This window comes from Cetorhinus maximus, chromosome 7 (assembly GCF_964194155.1).
Source record: "Cetorhinus maximus chromosome 7, sCetMax3.hap1.1, whole genome shotgun sequence".
Taxonomy (NCBI): domain Eukaryota; kingdom Metazoa; phylum Chordata; class Chondrichthyes; order Lamniformes; family Cetorhinidae; genus Cetorhinus; species Cetorhinus maximus.
In genome coordinates, this window is record NC_135885.1 from 50,266,968 (window position 1) to 50,285,578 (window position 18,611).

The 18,611-nt window shown below is 37.7% G+C and overlaps 1 protein-coding gene across 7 annotated transcripts in view; it reads left to right on the forward strand.

The window, feature by feature from the left end:
* pspc1 (paraspeckle component 1) overlaps positions 1–18,611 on the forward strand; it is a 109,454-nt gene that overhangs the window by 51,535 nt on the left and 39,308 nt on the right. For 4 of the 7 annotated variants that reach the window (XM_078545473.1, XM_078545475.1, XM_078545472.1 and 1 more), the window contains one exon: positions 290–852. The exons of the other annotated variants lie outside the window; for them this stretch is intronic. In XM_078545473.1, the coding sequence (XP_078401599.1) occupies positions 290–496 (207 nt within the window). In that variant the 3' untranslated portion in view covers positions 497–852. Of the gene's footprint in view, positions 1–289; positions 853–18,611 lie in introns of those variants that run through there. 7 annotated transcript variants of the gene reach the window in all.

Here is an 18,611-nt window from a genome sequence, read left to right on the forward strand (position 1 = left end):
TTTGTATTATGGCTGTAGATACTTTTTGTGTCAACTTTAATGTAGGCTGTGAAATATCAATTATTTTTCATAATTCAAAGCACCATTAATCAATACATTAACTAATGTAATTGCTCCTTTCTATCTCCTTTTTGTATGTTCCTGGTACTGCTGGACTGCCTGCCAAACTTCATGACACCAACACGGGAATATCGCCAATCAATCCATAAAATTGCCATCTTTTGGTTTGTTCCTACAATGGAACGTGTTATGGACTTTTTTTTTAAATTGCTATCTGAATGGACACTAGCGCAATGATAGATTTCCCCAAGGAGGTCCTGGTCAAATGGGTTCTCCTCCTATGATCAATAGGGGAAACCTGAGTGGAACTCCTGCACCTGAGCCGCCTCCTCAACAACCCATGGCAGGTGTGGGTGTGAGTGGTACACCTGGTGGTTTTGGTAGAGGAAATCAAAGGAGTAATTATGATGCAAACAAAGTCCACAGCAGATTTTAGACATTTTGAATTGTAACAATAGACCATTCCCTTCTGTGACAATTTAAGGTATATGGATATCTGGTGACTTAAATAATCAGTTGAGTTTTATCTGCTGTTACCTGACACTGTTTTTTAATGTGATGTAGATCTTGAATTTTGTTTTTCTTATGTAAAATCTTTTGTTTTGAATCTTTATATTGAAGTAAATGCTTCAGGCTTTGTAGCATAGAACAGCAACCACATAAACATCATTGTTTAGCAAGTTGGGTTTACTCCTTGTGAATGTAGTATTATACATACATCTTTTAAAATGTGACCATGCTGTAAAATCCATGGAGTTCTGGAATAATAAATAAAGCAGAAAATAAACCATTTTATTTTTGTAAAAGTACTTGAAGGTTAAGCAATTTATACTGAGAAATGCACAATGTGTGTATATATATGTTGTGCATAACTTGAAAATTGGTGCAGCCATCAATCATACCTATTTCATAGTTCCTAGTACTAAGGGTGTGAAAATTATCTCACCCCAGAGTTAAGTGTACTACTTCACAGATTAAACACAAATTGTAAATAGCTACCTTAATTTTTAACATGCTTGAGAACAGCTGATGGGCAAATCCCTGTTTCCACCTAAACCAACCCTCACCAATGTATAACTAAGTCAAAATGCTACTTGTGACAGTTTATATAGTGAATGAAAACTTGAGGTGACATCTAGGAATGTGTTCCATGGTAGTTTATGCTGTACTCTGTTTAAAGTCACCATGTTGAAATCTTGTGCAGTATCTGCTGTGTTGCTGGAATACTGCAGCAGCATGGCAGCTTATAAATGGATTAGCAACATCCATTAAATAACTATTACAAAAGCATCTTTTTCATTTACTTGGGATTTTTGTAATTCTAAACTCTGAACACTTCACTTGCTTGCCTACCTACCTAAGAAAAAAGCTACTTTTGAAGATTCACTAGATTGGCAGCATGCTTCATGTCTTCAATACCTCAAACAGTAGAGGCTGCTTAATTCTTACCAAAAGAACTCGTCCTTTTAAGATAAAATCACATGGTATATTGTGTCACATTGCATTGTTCCTTAATAAATGGAGTTGTGGGTTTGGTGAAGTTTAAAATGTTTACAGATTTTTTTCAGTTCTAACTTTTAAATGAATAAGTTGCATAAAATGTAGTTAAATTGATTTTAGCAGTAATATTGAGTGACAACATCAGTTTGATCATAAATTGAGACCCAATTTTTTTTTTAATCAAATGAGTTCTAAACCTTTTGTTCTTTCAAATTACTTAAGCTTTAAGTTGTATATTTTTAAATGGACGTTTCCAATAACTTTTTAGTATCTTTTTAAATAGTAATTTCCAATAATGTTTTAGTATGGAAATATCATTGTTTTCTTCTATTATGTGTTGATTTCTTGAAACTGATTAGATTGCCCTAACAAGGTATTTGGTCACATAGCAGGGAGGAATATAAACAGTTTTTTTTTAAAAATGTTTTAGGTTTAACCTCTGTCCTCCGGTTGAGCTGTGTCTGAACAGTTTCATGCTTACAAATAGCTGTAACTTGCGTATAGTTTTTTTTTTAAAACCCTTTTGCTACTTTGATTTTCTGGAGTTAACCAGTTTTTTTGGTTCCTTGTGTGAACTCTTTTTAATTAAATTCATTTTTGCATCTTGGTTGCTATGCTGCACATTTCCATCATTTGGAAGTGTTAACAAGATGGAAGGAATTTTTGTGATCAACATGAAGTTGAAGATTTTGGGTGCTCTTTGGTTCAACTACTTGACTGTAAATTTAGTATATTAATACAAAGGCTTCATTATATTATAAGTTAGACGATACTAAACATTTGGTTATGACCATTAAAAAAAAGCCTTCAGTCCCATCAAACTGACTTTAAACCAGTAAAAGGTACAGCCACATGCATCGTTCTTCTTTTCCCCAGCTGAACTGTATACTGATAGAGACAAAACAAACTACAGCAAATTCAGGAAAGACTGGAAAGTTTCTCTCCAACTGCTAAGGCAATGAAGCAAACTCCCGAAGATTGTGGTAGTTGTGCACAGCTGACAGGCAACTCATTCTATAAATGGAAGTGGAACATCCTCTAGTTCCACTTTGAATGACTAGGGATCCCCTACTTGCCACCTGTCTTAACAATTTATTTCTTGCATTTTATCAAACGCTCTATGCTTATGGATTTTCTGGGCATGGCTTCTAGCCTTATCCATTTCAAGTAATCTAATTTAATGGTAGGCAATCAAGTTGTCATTTTCAAAACTACAAATTATATCCTCTCTTTCTCCAAAGCAAATAGCCCCAGGTGTGTATCCCCTTTTATTCTCTTTGTTATTACTCTAGTTACCCTCATAGCACCATTTTCTGAGCTTTAATATTTCCACCTTGTACAGGGATTCAAACCGGAGACAACCCTCGAGTGTGCTTAGTATAATGCTCTTCATTTTTGTACCTTTTGCTGTCCTAAAAACACTATTGCTGTGCCTGTAGCCACCTCACAATGTGCATCTTAGAAATGATCAAGTTGCTCCCCTGCTATGTCTTTCTCTTGGTCTGTACCCTTTTACAGATGTATAGCATAAACCTGCCTGAAGTAGTGCACTTGTTGATCTTATCATAGAATGATAGCACAGAAGGAGAACATTTGGCCCATCAACTCTTTGAAAGAGCTTTGCAATTAGTCCCTTTCCCCAAAGCCCTAGAAATCTTTCTTCTTAAAAAGCAAATTGGATAAATTTATTAAATTTTAAAGTTTGTTTCCATTACCCTTTCAGGCAATGGATTCCAGATCACCATAACTTGCTGTGTTTTTAAAAAACCCTCCAATGTCAGCCCTTGTGATTTTATTAATTATCTTAAATTTAGGTCCTGTGATTAATGACTTTTGCCACTGGTGACAGTTTCTCTTTTTATTTACTTTATCAAAACCCTTCATGATTTTTGAACACCTGTCAAATACTATGAAACCTCGAAAGCCATTAAGAACAATCCTCAACTCTCTGCTTATGTCATAGGAACCACTATAGTTATTCTATAGTCCTTTATTTATTTATTTTTCTGTGCAGTGCTTTTTCCTGAATGCTCTTTGGAAGTCAGTCAGACTAACTTTCTATGCTATTCTGGTCACTTTTAAAGAACTCTGTTAGAGTGATGTACCATGCAGGTTGTCCTGAATAATGGCTGAATTTTCCAAGTGCATGTTGTATCTCATATGCTTTTCAACAGTTTTCACTATTACTGAAGTCAGACTTGAAACTTAATTGCCATGGTGCAATTTAATCTTGCCTTAAATAGGTTGGCTCATTGTGATCCAATTATGTATGGGAATTTTCCTGGACTTGAGTGAGCTCCTGTATATATGTGTATGGCAGTGGCTTGCAAATCATCTTCCTCAGTTCCATGAACACTTTGGGGAAATGGGATTTATGCATAAATACATTCATCTTGGCAAAAGCCACTTCTGTTGCAGTCAATTTTAGCTACACACCTCTCTTATAATGTTCTTGTACTATGACCACTTTCCAAGTGGAAAAATTATGCAAAAGATGCATTTAACTCCTCAGCGATATGCTTTGGTTTCTATCTAACTTGTCAGGGCACATCCCTTGAAGGATCAATATTGTCCTTGATTTCTAACATAACTGAAAAAAGACTTGCTGTCACTGCAGTTGTGTACAGTCCTTTTTTTTCCAAATGCTGTCTTCGCTTTTTCTACTGGTGTTTTTGTTCTCCTTTCACTTTTAGGTTTCCACCAATTTTCTTGGCACTTAATATCTTACACCTATGATGTATGTTTGTGCTTTTTAAGCAAATTTATGAATCATTTCACTAAAATATTAAGTTTTGACAAGCTATGAATTTATGACTCCAATTGTGTTTTTGTTTTAAAAGTAAGTAAAACATTTGGGCGAACAGTCTAATTTGGGTGGAAATCTCAGCAGCAACATTGGCACAGTATTTTTCTTTGTGGATCTTCACCTCAAGCCACTGCAGTACTTGAATAATCAGTGGTTATGAAATTGTATTCAACATGTTTATGGTTACTTCAATGTCAGTTGACTATTATTTATCTGAAAGCCTGGTGATTACTCTTGTGCCTTCTGCACATCCCATGTAGGGTTTGATACTTAGTATTTATACATGCCTAGCATCCTGCAAATTAATTATTTGAGAGTGGATGTAGTATGCAGAAGATTAAACATGTAAACATATCTGCTGTGATCTGTTTATAAGAGCTACTAAAATGTAACTGGTAAGTTGTTGCTTTAAAAAAAATACTTTTAGCAGACAGACTGATTTCTTTCATCAAGCTTTTTTAGAAACATGATTTCTTACTGGTTAACTTTGCATTTTGGAATATATTTTAAATTGTCAGTTTATCAATAAGAATTGTTCTCAACAGTGACAACCAGTTGTGTTGCAAATATATTTATGTATACTGGGGTTAGTACAAAAGGTTTTGTATATATTTACTCAAATGGTTACATGTACAATAAACTTCTTTTCAACTTCAATAGCTTTCTATGGATTTTGGTTGTTGAGGGACTCAAAATAGACTGTAGTTTAGATAAACATACAGCAACATGCCAGTTTTTTTTCTAAATAAAGTATAAGGCTTACAACTCTGAGTGAATTACTTATATAAGAATTCTTGTGCATTCAAAATGCTTGGCACCAGTTGTAGAAGCCTGTAAATGATGTAACTCCAAACAATCCTATAATCATGTTTCTATTTTGATATGGAATGGTTCTGCATCATTAGATATTGTACTCAAAATTAATTTTTTTGTCATTTAAATGAAATTGGTTGCATCTTATTCATTTTATTGAAATAATTAAAGTAATTGAGTGGCATTTCTGTGGCCCAGTCAATGACTTTGCTGGTCCATAATCTGATAGATTATCTTTTCTGTTATGACTATTAATTTTTAACATTCCATCCATAATTTTGAAGTGCTTCTCCATACGCTGAGATTTAGTAATTACATAATTACTGGGATTCCAGTGGATTATTATAATCCTGTTTATATTCAGGTGGTCAAAGTCAACTGGTGATGACATTAATCAGTTCTGGTTACCAGGTTTTTTTATGCCCCTCCACCCTCTTCCTTTAACAAGATTAACTCCTTACTGGGCTATAGTTAAACTGCACTGTTCATCCTCCCAGTATGTCAGTTGACTGGGCCTCTATATTTGTGTCTCAGCAGGGTTGTAACAGTAGTATGAGGCATCACTTTGGAGTTCTCTCTCGTCCGATGTTCGCAAACTACATTAAAGCAATGGTAACCATGTCCACGTGTAGCCCTTCCATGGGTGGAACAAATCATTGTCTCCACATCTGCAGCAACAGTCATATCTTTGGTAACTGTCTAGCAAAGTTTCTGCCAAAGATTGTTCATTCATGATAAGAGCTTTGAGGGCTGTGGTTGCCTGCCTAACCTGGCTTTTCTAATTTTCTGTTATAATCAGGAATATTGAGTTGTAGATTTCAGCAACTCCCATGTCCAGACGGCTAAAAGCTCTTTCTTTCACATGGAGGATTCAAGTGAACAAAACAACTTTGTAAGATTAGAAGCTATCCTGAAGAACTGTAGTGAGACTTAGAACAAAACCAGGGAACCTTGAGACAAACCTGTGACTTTTGTAATTGTATTCCCCTCTTGGTTATCCGTATTAAGCTGTCCAGGGACGTACTTCAGGTGAATGCTTTTGAGCAGGGATTTAAGTTTTGGGTGCATATTATTCCATATCGAAAAACAAGGTCAAAGAATTGGTACCCAAAATCTTAATCAAACCCTGGAGTTATTTTAAAAGCTGAAAGCAAGACTTGGCTGAGAAGGAAAAACGATTTGAAGCTTCAATATCCACTGTGTATAGAGACGGTTTTGTGATGTGGTCCACCATTTATATCTAAGATGATGGAGGTGATGTTCTGATGAAGGTCATCAACCTGAAATGTTAGCTGAGAGATTAGAGAAAAATGTGTGATTAAGCACTGGAGCTGGGAGGAAGGGTTGTCTTTTTGGACAGGGTTATAGGTTGGGAGTAGTGGAAGCAGGATTGTCTTGGTGACAAAAAAGCCCATGAGAAGATAAGTGTTTAATTGGCAAAGCAGCTTCAAAGGTGATGGCGAGAGAGTTTGTTAAGTTTATCGACAACTGCAGAAGTATTGAGGTGAATGGAAGGCTAAAGGCTAAGCATTTGACAGCTTGGAACTGCATTTCGAAGTGCCATGAAAGAATATTACTTTCTAGGGGTGGTAGAGAAGGATGCATGGTTGAAAGTGGGTTGGGGAATATTAAGTGATGAAGGATTCAGGAGGTGGCTGGGGATGGTGTCTGATTAAAAGCATGGGTGTAGAGAGGCCTTGAGATGGCAAAGTTGTGGGAGTTGATCTGAATGATTAGGACAGTTCATATGGTGACCTATTCAGGGAAGTTTAATGAGCCTCGGGTAACAGTTAAAGGAGATGAGGCAAGGTGAGGAGATGGTAATGGCAATTAAGGAATTTTTCAATGCAGAGACTGGTGGAGGATATCTTTGAAACTTAGATGAGGTTTTGGGGGAGGGGTATGGAGAACAAAGATTTTTTGAGGAAAGACAAAAGGTGGATCAAGGTGACACTGAAAGGAGGAGAAGGTGCTCAGGTTGAGATCAATGTCTGGCGCAAAGGAAATGGGATAAGGGATGGTTATTGTTCTGCTGACAGTGCGAGGCAGCAATTATGATTGATTGTAATGACTGACGAGAAGCAGATTGACAAGACTGGCCCCCGATGGGCACATTATGCAATAGGTTAATGAAAGGAGGGTGGATCATTGTGGCTAATGCTCATTAGGAGTAAGGCCACTGGGATATTGAACTCAATTTTTTTCCTCAAGTATACCAGCATTTTTTATATAGAATCCACCATCAAAAAAATACCCAGTATGTTAATGATGTTAGGGATGCCTACATGCAACCTTAGCACTTTGGTTTTCAAGTTTGCCTGTATGATTTGATGTGCTTATCTGATCCTATTTGGGCCTGGAAAGCCATTCCGGCAAATTGGGGTTGTTCTCATTAGATATTGAAAAAAACTACTGTGTGTCTTTTTCGTGCAAGTTTTGTAAAGTGTCATGTTGTTCCATTCCCTTTTAAGGTAATACCCATCTTTCACAAATATAATAGCCACAAATGCTAATAATCATCCTATACCCTGCGTGACAATATTTAATACTAATTTACGCTATTGCTAATTAAAGTTAATGTTAAAGCTTGGTCTAAAATTGTTCTGTGGACCATTTTAGACAGAATCTTTAGTGGGAGACTAACAATTTTACATTATTATGCACATGGTTGTGATTCTGCTTGCCAACTCCTGCCCCATGGAGTTATAATCACCAATTGATTATTAAGCAACTAATATAAAGATATATTCAACATAGCAATAGCCAAACTATTTGAACAACTAAAATTTTCTTGCAGAGGGGAGACACAATAGTTTTGTTTCATTTTGATTAACCTTCTCAAGTGGCTGAAAAGAATTACCGAGTTACTGAGAAATTTACATCTATTGCTAAGTGTCTATTTACCAAAGATGAATTGCACATTTTATCTCTCCACAACCACCCCCAAAGGGCTATATTCACTTAACCAAATTCTATGATGTGGTACAGGTAAGGTTTATCAACCCCAATTGTGAACTGGGTTTAACAGTCAGATGTGTGATATCCAGGGTTACTGCCTACTGAGAGCAGCAATATGGAGGCCCCATGTGTTGATTGGGCTGAGATACCCTTAGTGATAGTTGTTTGAAGAGTAATCCATGCACTGGTTGTCTAGATTTTTATTTCTTTAATTTTAGGCAGTCTTTTTGAATTAACTGCCATCCTTGGATCGGTTTTTCTAAGTCGCAAACCTCACAAGTTGGTCTGCCTTTACGTATGAAATGCGATGATGCTTTTCCTTACAAACAAAAGGATTCAGTTTAAATTTATCAGTGATTTAAGGGTTTTGAGTTCCACCACAGTTTCTTAAGCCAAGTTCAAACAATTGGCCTTAGGTGCTTAGAATTTTACAGGAAGAAATTTTGATTTTGTAAGAATTATGGCATTGATTACAATCCATAGAAGAAGGGGAGTCTTAATTGCAAAGGATGTGAAGTAAGGAAGAAGTTGCTTATATGATTTGGTCACCCTCATTCTTCAAATATAATTGTAGCGATTGGAAAGGGATGGAATGTCATGCTCAATACAAAATGTATGATGGAAGCTCAGAATCAAGACAACAGCCTGGTAGATTCCACATTGTGACACCATAAGTAGGTAGGTCTGTAGTTCTTCAAGATGCTGCTTATGATTCACCAGACGGGGTCTCTGATGAAACTACAGGTACATAAGTGTTGCTGGGAACCAGAATGCTTCCCACTTGGCTCCAAGTAACCTTGCATTCCAGTGATAGACTGGAAAAGCAGTAGGCAGTAACCCTGGATATCGCACATGTATCTGACTGGTTAAACCCAGTTCACATTTGGGGATTGCTAAGCCTTGTGTGTGCTGCATCACTGAATTTGGTTAAGTGAATATGGCCCTTTTGGGGTGGGTGTGGAGAGAGAAAATGTGCATTTCATCTTTGGCAAATAGACCACTTAGTAATGGATGTGAATTTCTCAGTAACTTGGTAATTATTTTCAGCCACATGAAAAAGTTAACCAAAATGAAACAGAACTATTGTGTCTCCCCTCCAACATGAAAATTTGTTTAGTTGTTCGAATGGTTTGGCTATTGCTATGTTGAGTATAACTTTATATAGTTGCTTAATAACCAATTGGTGATTATAACTCCATGGGGCAGGAGCTGACAAGCAGAATCATGACCATGTGCCTAATAATATAAGATTGTTAGTCTCCCACTAAAGACTTACTCATCATACACCTGAGGCCAGTAGTTCTGCAGTACTCGTAGCACTGTTAATTGAACAGCCAGCCAATCTTAATATAACTGGATGGATGTATCTGTTCCTAGGGTTTGGGATTTTTTCCCTTTTTAGTCGCAGATAATCCTAGAAATCAAGGCCTTTTATAAGGAGGATGCTCCTCACTCAACAAAACAACAAGAATCCACCTATACTGTTTATGGAAAAGCCTCAGCAGTCCTCCCATATACATTTTGGGCCCCTGAACCTCCATTCTCTTGCCAATCTACAGTTATGTTTTCTTTCAGGGGGTGGGTATCCTTTATCAGATGAACTAAAGCTATATGTGGAGACTTCAAGTACAATGATTGTTTGTGCATGTCAGGCAAATTTACTTGGCTTGTGTAACATGAGAAAAGAACTGATGAAAACAGGGAGATGGAGACTAAGGGGTACTGGTGATGTCACTGAGCTAGTAATCCAGAGACCAGCCTAATGTTCTGGGACAAGGGTTCAAATCCCGCCATGGCAGCTGGTGGAATTTAAATTCAATTAATTAATCTGAAATTGAAAGCTAGTGTCACTAATGGTGACCATGAAACTATCATTGATTGTTGTACAAACCCATCTGGTTCACTAATGTCCTTTAGAAAAGATCTGTTGCCCGTGTTCTGGCTTACGTGTGACTCCAGACTCTCAGCAATATGGTTGAGTCTTAACTGCCCTTTGAAACGGCCTAGCAAGCCACTCAGTTGTACCAGACCGCTACAAAAAAGTCAAAAGGAATAAAATCAGATGGCGTTGAAAGTAGCAATGGAAACAACGACATATCTAGCCTGTTGACTTGTGAAAGTCCTCCTTACTAACATCTGGGACCAAAATTGGGAGAGCTATCCTCACAGACTAGTCGAACAACGGCCTGACATAGTCATACTCACTGAATCATAGCTTACAGATAATGTCCCAGACACCACCATCACTGGCTATGTCCTGTCCTACCGCAGGACAAACCAGTGGTGGCACAGTGATATACAATTGGAAGGGCGTTTCCTTGGGAGTTCTCAACGTTGACTCCGGACCCCATGAATTCTTATGGTATCAGATCAAACATGTTCAAGAAAACCTGCTAATTACCACCTACCACTTAATGTGGTGCCAACCACTTGAAGCTACAACAGAAGACTAGCATGTCGTACAGCAGAAGCATGATGCCATAGACAGAGCTAATGGATCAGATCAAAGCTCTACAATCCAGCCACATTTTAGTTGTGAATGGTGGTGGACAATTGAGCAACTAACCTGAGAAAGAAACTCCATAAATATCCCCATCCTGAAAACTGGGGGAGCTTAGCACATCACTGCAATAGACAAGGCCGAAGCATTTGCAGCAATCTGCAGCCAGAAGTGTTGAGTGAACGGTCCATCTCTGCTGCGTCCTGAGGTTCCCAGCATCACAGTCTTTCGATTCACTCCACGTGATATCCTGTGCCTTCAGTTTCTTGATGCTGCAAAGATTATGGGTCCTGACAGCATCCTGGCAGGAGTCATGAAGATTTGAGCTCCAGAACTAGCCATGCCTCAAGCCATACTGTTCTGGTGCAGCTACACACTGGCATCTATCCGACAATATGGAAAATTTCCCAGGTATATGCTGTTCACAAAACAACCAGGAAAATCCAATCTGGCCAATTACTGTCCCATCAGTTTACACTCTATCATCAGTAAAGTGATGGAAGGTGTCATCAGTAGTGCTGTCAAACTGATGTTTAGTTTGGGTTCTGCCAGGCCCCTGACCTCATTACAGCCTTGGAGCAAAGATGGACAAAAGAGCTGAACTCGAGGGCAGGTGAGAGTGACTGCCCCTGACGTAAAGGCAGCATTTAATCAAGTGTGGCATTAAGGAGTCCCAGCAAAATTGAAGGGGGAAAGCTCTCTCCACTGTTTGGAGTCATACCAAGCGCAAAGGAAGATGCTTATGGTAGTTGGAGGCCGATCATCTTAGCCTCAGGACATCACTGCAGGAGCTCCCCAGGGTAGTGTCCTAGATCCACCCATCCTCAGCTGCTTCATCGATGACCTTCCTTCCATCATAAGATCAGTAGTGGAGATATTTGTAATTGGTTGCACTGTGTTCAGTACAATCCACAACACCTCGGATTCTGAAGCGGTCTATGTAAATATGCAGCAAGATCTAGACAGCATTCAACCTTGGGCTGATAAGTGGTAAGTCACATTTATGCCATATAAGTGCTAGGCAATGACTCTCTCCAACAAGAGAGAATTTAACCATCTTCCCTTGACATTCCATAGCATTACCATCACTTAATCCCCCATTATCAATGTCCTGGGGGTTACTATTGACCAGGAACTGAACTAGATTAGCCATGTAAATACTGTGGCTAGTACAACAGGTCAGAGGCCAGGAATTCTGTGGCAAGTGACTCCTCACCTGTCTCCCCAAAGTCTGTACAGTATCTACAAGGCACAAGTCAGGATTGTAATTGTGATACTCTCCACTTGCCTGGATGTGTGCAGCTCCAACAACACTTGAAGCTCAGTGCTGTCCAGGACAACTCGCTTGATTGGCATCCCATCCACCACCTTAAACATTCACTCCCTCCACCACCAACGTATGGTGGTAGCAGTGTGTACCACTTATAAGATGCACTGCAACAAATCACCAAGTCTCCTTTGACCTTCCAAACTGCAGCTGATTACATGTGAACACCATCACCTGCAAGTACCCCTCTAAGCCCCACACCATCCTGACATGAACTACATCGCTGTTACTTCACTTGCTGGATCAAAATCCTGGAACTCCCTTTCTTCCTAACAGCACTGTGGGTGAATCAGCATAAGATATACCGTAGCAGTTCAAGAAGATGGCTCACTATAACCTTCTCAAGAGAAGTTAGACACGGGCAACAAATACTGGCCTTGCCAGTGACACTGACATCCCATGAAAGAATGTAAAAAATCTGGTGCTTGGCAAACCTGAGGGTCATATTGAACTGATTCCAAAAGATATTGGAGATGGTGGGAGTAGATCCATGTTGGGACCAACAGTACATAGTGAAGAATAGGTAGAAGGTCTGTTTGGAAAGTATCTAGAACTAGGTGTTGTATTAAGAACAGAATCACAAAGATATAATCTCTGGATTGTTACCAGATTTATTTGTGAATTTGCATAATCTGATTCGGGGAGTGAAGGAGTGGTAGGGGAAAGAGGGTTTCTGTTTCATGGGATATTAGCATCAATATTAGGAGAGGCGAGTTACACCTGAACCAGCCTGGGACCAGGGTCTATAAGGAAGGATAATAAGGGTGTCATGGGGACTTTAAAGTAGTAAATGGGATGAGTGTAGGACCAGTTGGAAAAATAGTAAAATCAATAAATCAAAAAGGGAAGAGAGTCGAGTAGCAAGTCAGAAATTTAGTCGCGTAGCAAGTCAGAAATTGGAAAATTAAAAGATGTGAAGGAATTAAACCAGGGCAGAGAAATAAGTGAGTGTGATATGTTAGGAAAGGACAAGTTGGAGTGCGGTGCAAATCAGCGTACCTTTTACAATGTAGGGAACAAATTGAACAAAATGCAGGTGCAGGTTAAACTCGGAGGATATAACATCCATTACTGAGACTTGGAGTGGAATTTTATGGTTCCTCCCTCTGGTAGGATTTTCCAGTCCCGCTGAAGTCAGTGGACTTTTGAATGGCTCGCCGCATTTTCCAGCCCTGTCCCCGTTGCGAAGGGGCCATAAAATTTTGCCCATGGTTGCAAGACAGTCGGGACTGGGAACTAAATGCACCAGTTTATAAGGTCTTTGGGAAAGATGGGCAAAATGGTAGCGGGGGAGAAGTGACTTGTTAGTCATTAAGAATTAAGTAACTTCCATGATATGAGAAGTAAGCAGGTAATGGAGATGTTATGGGTAGAATTAAGGAATAGAAAAAGCATTTAATACTGTAATGGGAGTTTTGTATACGCCCTGTGGTAGTAACTGTGAAGCACTAGAATATGTATATATGCAGAGATTAGCCAAGCATTTAGAAAAGTGGTTTTAATGGTGGCTTTAACTTTCGTATGGTTTGGGATAAGCAGACCACATGTCAGGAAAAAACAATAAGGGAGCTTGCCATTATTAGATTTAGTAATGGTAATGAGATAGATTTGGTTAATAGCTAATTATGTGTGAGCATTTATAAAATCATGATCATAATATAGTAGAGCTCAATGTAGTTTCTGAAAATGAGAAATGCAAAACAGCTACTTTGATTCTAGATTTAGGTATGGCTGACATTGATGCGATGAGACCAGGACTTTTCACAGTAAACTGGACAAATCTGTTAATATGCAAAATGAAAGAAAATCCATATTGGCCTTGGAGTGCAGAGTAGATTTGGCTGAATGCTACCAGGACGCGGAGGGTTAAATTACAAGGAGAGATGCACTAACTAGGGTTATATTCCCTGAAATTTAGAAGGTTTAAGGGATTACCTACTTTTTCAAATTATGAAGGGGAAACATAGGGGAGCCTGATCTGTCAAACCAATGAACTATACCATAGAAACACCTCTACACATACTTGTGGAAATTTGCAACTCTTTTCTGCAAATGGCAATTTATGGTAGTTCAGTTGTTAATTTTAAGCTTGTGATTGATTAACAAAAATCAAAGGTATATGGTGCAATGGTGGTTATATGGGGTTGGGTCACGGATGATCCATGGTTTTATGGAAAGGCGAACAGGTCAGAGGAACTAAATGGGCCTACTCTTGATTCTAAGATGATGCTCAAGAGGAAAGTTACCCATTAAGACAGGCAGACTTCAATGTTCAAATTTCTCAAGGATGCCTAATTTTTGAGATTCTTCATATTGATCATGGAGGCTTTGCTGGGTACTGTCCATCAAAGAATGAGTATCTTGTGTTATGTACTTCCAGTTTCTAAGCCAAATTGCTGATTGACATGAGCTGCTTTATTGTTTTGAAGCTTGCAGATATGAATATGATCCATCTTAACCTTCTGGACAATCAGATTTCTAATATTCAATAAAATTGGTCTTAATTTCATGTGCTTCCACCAATTACCTTTTGCTTTTTCGTTTGGTTTAACAATTCTACAAAAAATAAGGTACTGACTGCTTAGACCTCGCTCAAGGTGTTATGCCCCCTCAGATCTCTGGGTGAAATGACCTCACCCTTGGTTCTCGATCACATGTTGTACTCCAACGGAGGTAATGTATTTCTTAAAAAAAAAAAATTCTGGCCACTAGTATCTGAGATGCAGGTAAGACTCTGATCTCTACAAACCAGTGAACTATAGCATAGTATATGTATTAATCTTTTAAGAAACATTCATTCAAGACTAATCAAAATTAAGTAACATCAATTTTTACTAGCAGTCTCAAATCAGTCAAGATTTTTGAGGTTAGAGAGGTTAATTTATATAAATGTGTGCTTTTTTTTAGATTTTACTGCCTTTAGCAGCCTCTTGAGATAATATTTATAATACTTGAAAGAAACTGTTCTTTGTGCCGTTGGATGGTTTTATACAGCATTGAAAAAAATGCACATCAGATGCAGTCTATAAGTCATTAATATTTTGAGCAGTTGTATATCTTCATTGGAATGCAGACTGACACCTTAGACTTTGTTTCTTTCCTACTATTAATTTCATTACTTGACCTATGAAGCACTTCCGCAACTTTAGTGCAGATTTTGTATGCAGCAAGAAATTGTAATTTGTTTTTCATTATTCTTCCAAACTAGACACTATCCTCCCTCTTGCTGTATTTATAAGTAGTTTTTACATTTGAGTGCTTTTGGATGATTATAGACTGGCTTTAACTGTTATTGGCTGAATGAGCATTATTAAGAATTTCAGATTCAATATTTTTATGAAGATTGAATACTTCTGCCTTGCAAAGCTGTAAGATGTAGTAATGGAAAAAATCTACGAAAACTCCATCCTGGTACTAACCAATATTGGACATGTGGATAACACTTTCAAAATATGACACTTGGATCAGTGGTTGTAAAAACATGCATTTTAACACAGTCTAGACAATGCATATTATTGAATGCTCTCTCAATTGTTAAATTGCTTACTAAATACAGCAATAAAATGCCAAACGTGAGCTTAATTGTACCAACTTTTTTTTTAGCTGTTTTAAAGTCTGTGCTAAAAATGAAAAAATGGTACTTCAGTTTGCTATTGTTAACTATTTTTATCACTTTTATGCTTTGTATATTTTATGAACTTTTTCCCTTTTTTATTTGGAAATGTTCAAGCAAAAAATTGCAGTCCTCTGATTTGTTCAAGTGGAAATACAACATTTCGGTTTTTGTGTACTTTACCTATTGGTGTATTTTTAATAAACTGTTCAAAACTTTTGATATTCATAATACAACTTGATTAAAATTGGGTGTACCATGCCACCAATTCAGCTACTATTTTGCTTTCACAGATTTAAGCTGCAACTCCAGAAAGGAAAAATTTAGTTGTGAATCTGTGGCACGATAACTTTTTTAAAGCACTTTTCCTGTAGGACAAGTACTCGCTTGGAAATGAAATCCACCAGATACTGCATGAGATGGAGAGAATCTGAGTGAACATTGGAAGAGGACTGGGCACTGTTTGAGCATTCCTGGTGGAGCTTGCTGAACAGACAACCGGGAGCAGCAAACTGCTGAGTTGAATGATCATCATGCTCACTAAGTTGAATATTGGCATATTAGATATGGACTTGGAGCTGGAGCTGAACTCTGGATCCACTTGCCCACTTCGGTGGGTGCCACATGATTTTTCTTGTCAATAAAATAAAACATCCATAATTTGGGGTGGGGGGGGGGATGGTATTCACGCGCAGAAGGAATTTATGCCTAAATGTTGCTTCACCAGCAAACATACATCCATCATTGAACATACTGAACATTAACTACTGCTTCTGATCCTTTTAGGGGTCAAAATGATGTGACAGTGTAATAGTTATGGTAATGGACTTAACTTCCAGGAGTTGAGTTCAAATCCTTCGCTGGCACATTATGAAAGTGATCTCAATATATCTCCTAAATTGTGGATCAACATTAAAAAAATGATTATGAAAAGATACGAGCTTGTGATTTAAAATCCACTGGTTTATTAGCACCTTTTAGGGAAGGAAAACTTGCTATCCAACCTGGTCTCCTCAATGTATTGATCAGATTATGTGGTTGATTCTAATGTCAGTTGAAGGTTAGTTTTCTTCCTCCTTCCCAGCTGCCCCTGCCCTCCCCCTCTCCCCAGTAATGACAACCTTGGGGAAACTAGAGTACTTGTTGCATTATCCACATCTTAAAAAAGAAATTTACATGGAAAGAATTGAACGTTTTTGCTACGACAAAACGCCTTTGAAATTTACTGTTGCTTTTGGATGGTGTAACTAATATCAGGTTTTGAGTTTATTTTTTGCAAATGCCTGAACTAGAAAACTACTTTATTGTTAATTTTGTTTTATTAATATACTTGCATTGTAACAAGTGTGCAAATTTAAACAATTTTTTAACATTAAATTTGAAAAATGTCATGAAATATAAAATGATTCTGCAATAACCTAGATTTAATCACCAAGTCAACACTTAGACCAAGAGTACACTAAAAATCTGCTTTGCTTTTAGCATTCGCTCATAGAAAAACAAGTTAAAGCGACGGGTGTGGATGGATCAAATGTAACTTAGTTTTTAACGTATCTCAACTTAGAATTCCAAAATATGAACAAAAATTATCAGAAGAAAGTGAAACTGCCTCTGACTAAATATCCTGTTGTTGCTTTGCAAATTGTGTTCAAATAAGAGTTAGAACCATAAAGTTCTAGCAAGTATCTCATTATCTTGCTTAAAACATCATCTAAAATTTTGGAGCTCTGTAAGTGATCTTATAAACGAGTCAACCCAAATGTGCATGTACAGTAACTTTGGGAAACTGGGAATTATACTACTCTAATATAGTTTTTTTTTAAGTTGTGATGTACTGTTTTAGCAGCCATTTCAGAGTGAACAAGTAACCTGCTTTTGAATCTCTGCTGCTGAATACCACCACTGTTGTATACCATAGTGGCTTTATTTTCCTTTTGTTTGACGGAGCAAATTGTTAACTGTTTGAGAGAATCATGATTGTGCTTTTAAACTGGCAACGTGAAGGAAGCTGGTGCCTCATGCTGCCCTGCAGTATTAACTTAAACATGGTATCCTTATCCATGTGATTTGGCAGCCATCGATCGTTATCCATATGTCAATATAATTTCATAATGATTTTGATATGAAAGGGTTAAGTCAAAAAAAACAGTAGCTAAATATCTTTGTTAATTGCTGAAATGGGAGAGAGCTGCCTATGAGCTGTAGGCTAGTGTATCTTTTCATTGTAGTTCAGAATTTGCGATTATTTATGGAACGACATTGATCTTAGTCATTATAACTCACCTGTGTGTATTTATTCCAATGTCCTCCAGACTTTTAATTCAATAGGTTAGTAACATTGCACTCTTGATCTTTTCATGTCCTTGTTTCTTTCCTCTCCCACACTATTCTTTTCTCTGATTTTTCTAATCTCTTGAAGCTGTAGGTTGACATTTGTAAAACCATAACCCCAGGAAGGGGCTGCCCACTTCTGTTTTATCTAAGTGTCCGTTGATTATGTCTGAACCTTGGGGATTTGGAATGCTATTCTACGGAACAGGACATCGTAGGCAACCTCCCTATTATCGTGAATTGTTCAAAGACACCAATATCAGCACCTGGAATCTCAGTATTTTTCCCCTTCCCTAATCCAGTTGTAATGCAAATGCCACTCCTCCAATTGAGATCACTTAGCAGAGACAGATTTTTGAATTTGAAATTTCAGTGGTTTATATGGATCTTAATGACTCACTGAGCTGTTTGAGAACTGCAGTATTTATAATCAATTATAAGTGCAGATCCAAAATGTATTTTGCCAGTTAGAATAGTTTTAAAAGATGCTAAGTATGGCTAGATAAAATTCTGTAAACAAATCCTGGTTGCCTCTGAATGTGGTCTGCTTTTGAATGAAAGATGTCACATTTGACTTGCTAATTAAAAATAGCACCGCAATTTTCTTGCTAGTGATGCAGTGGGTACAGCCTATTGGGTCTCGCGGTTTTAAAGTTAGTCTCATGGTTTCACTTCTGATATTAAAAACTGGATTTGGATTATA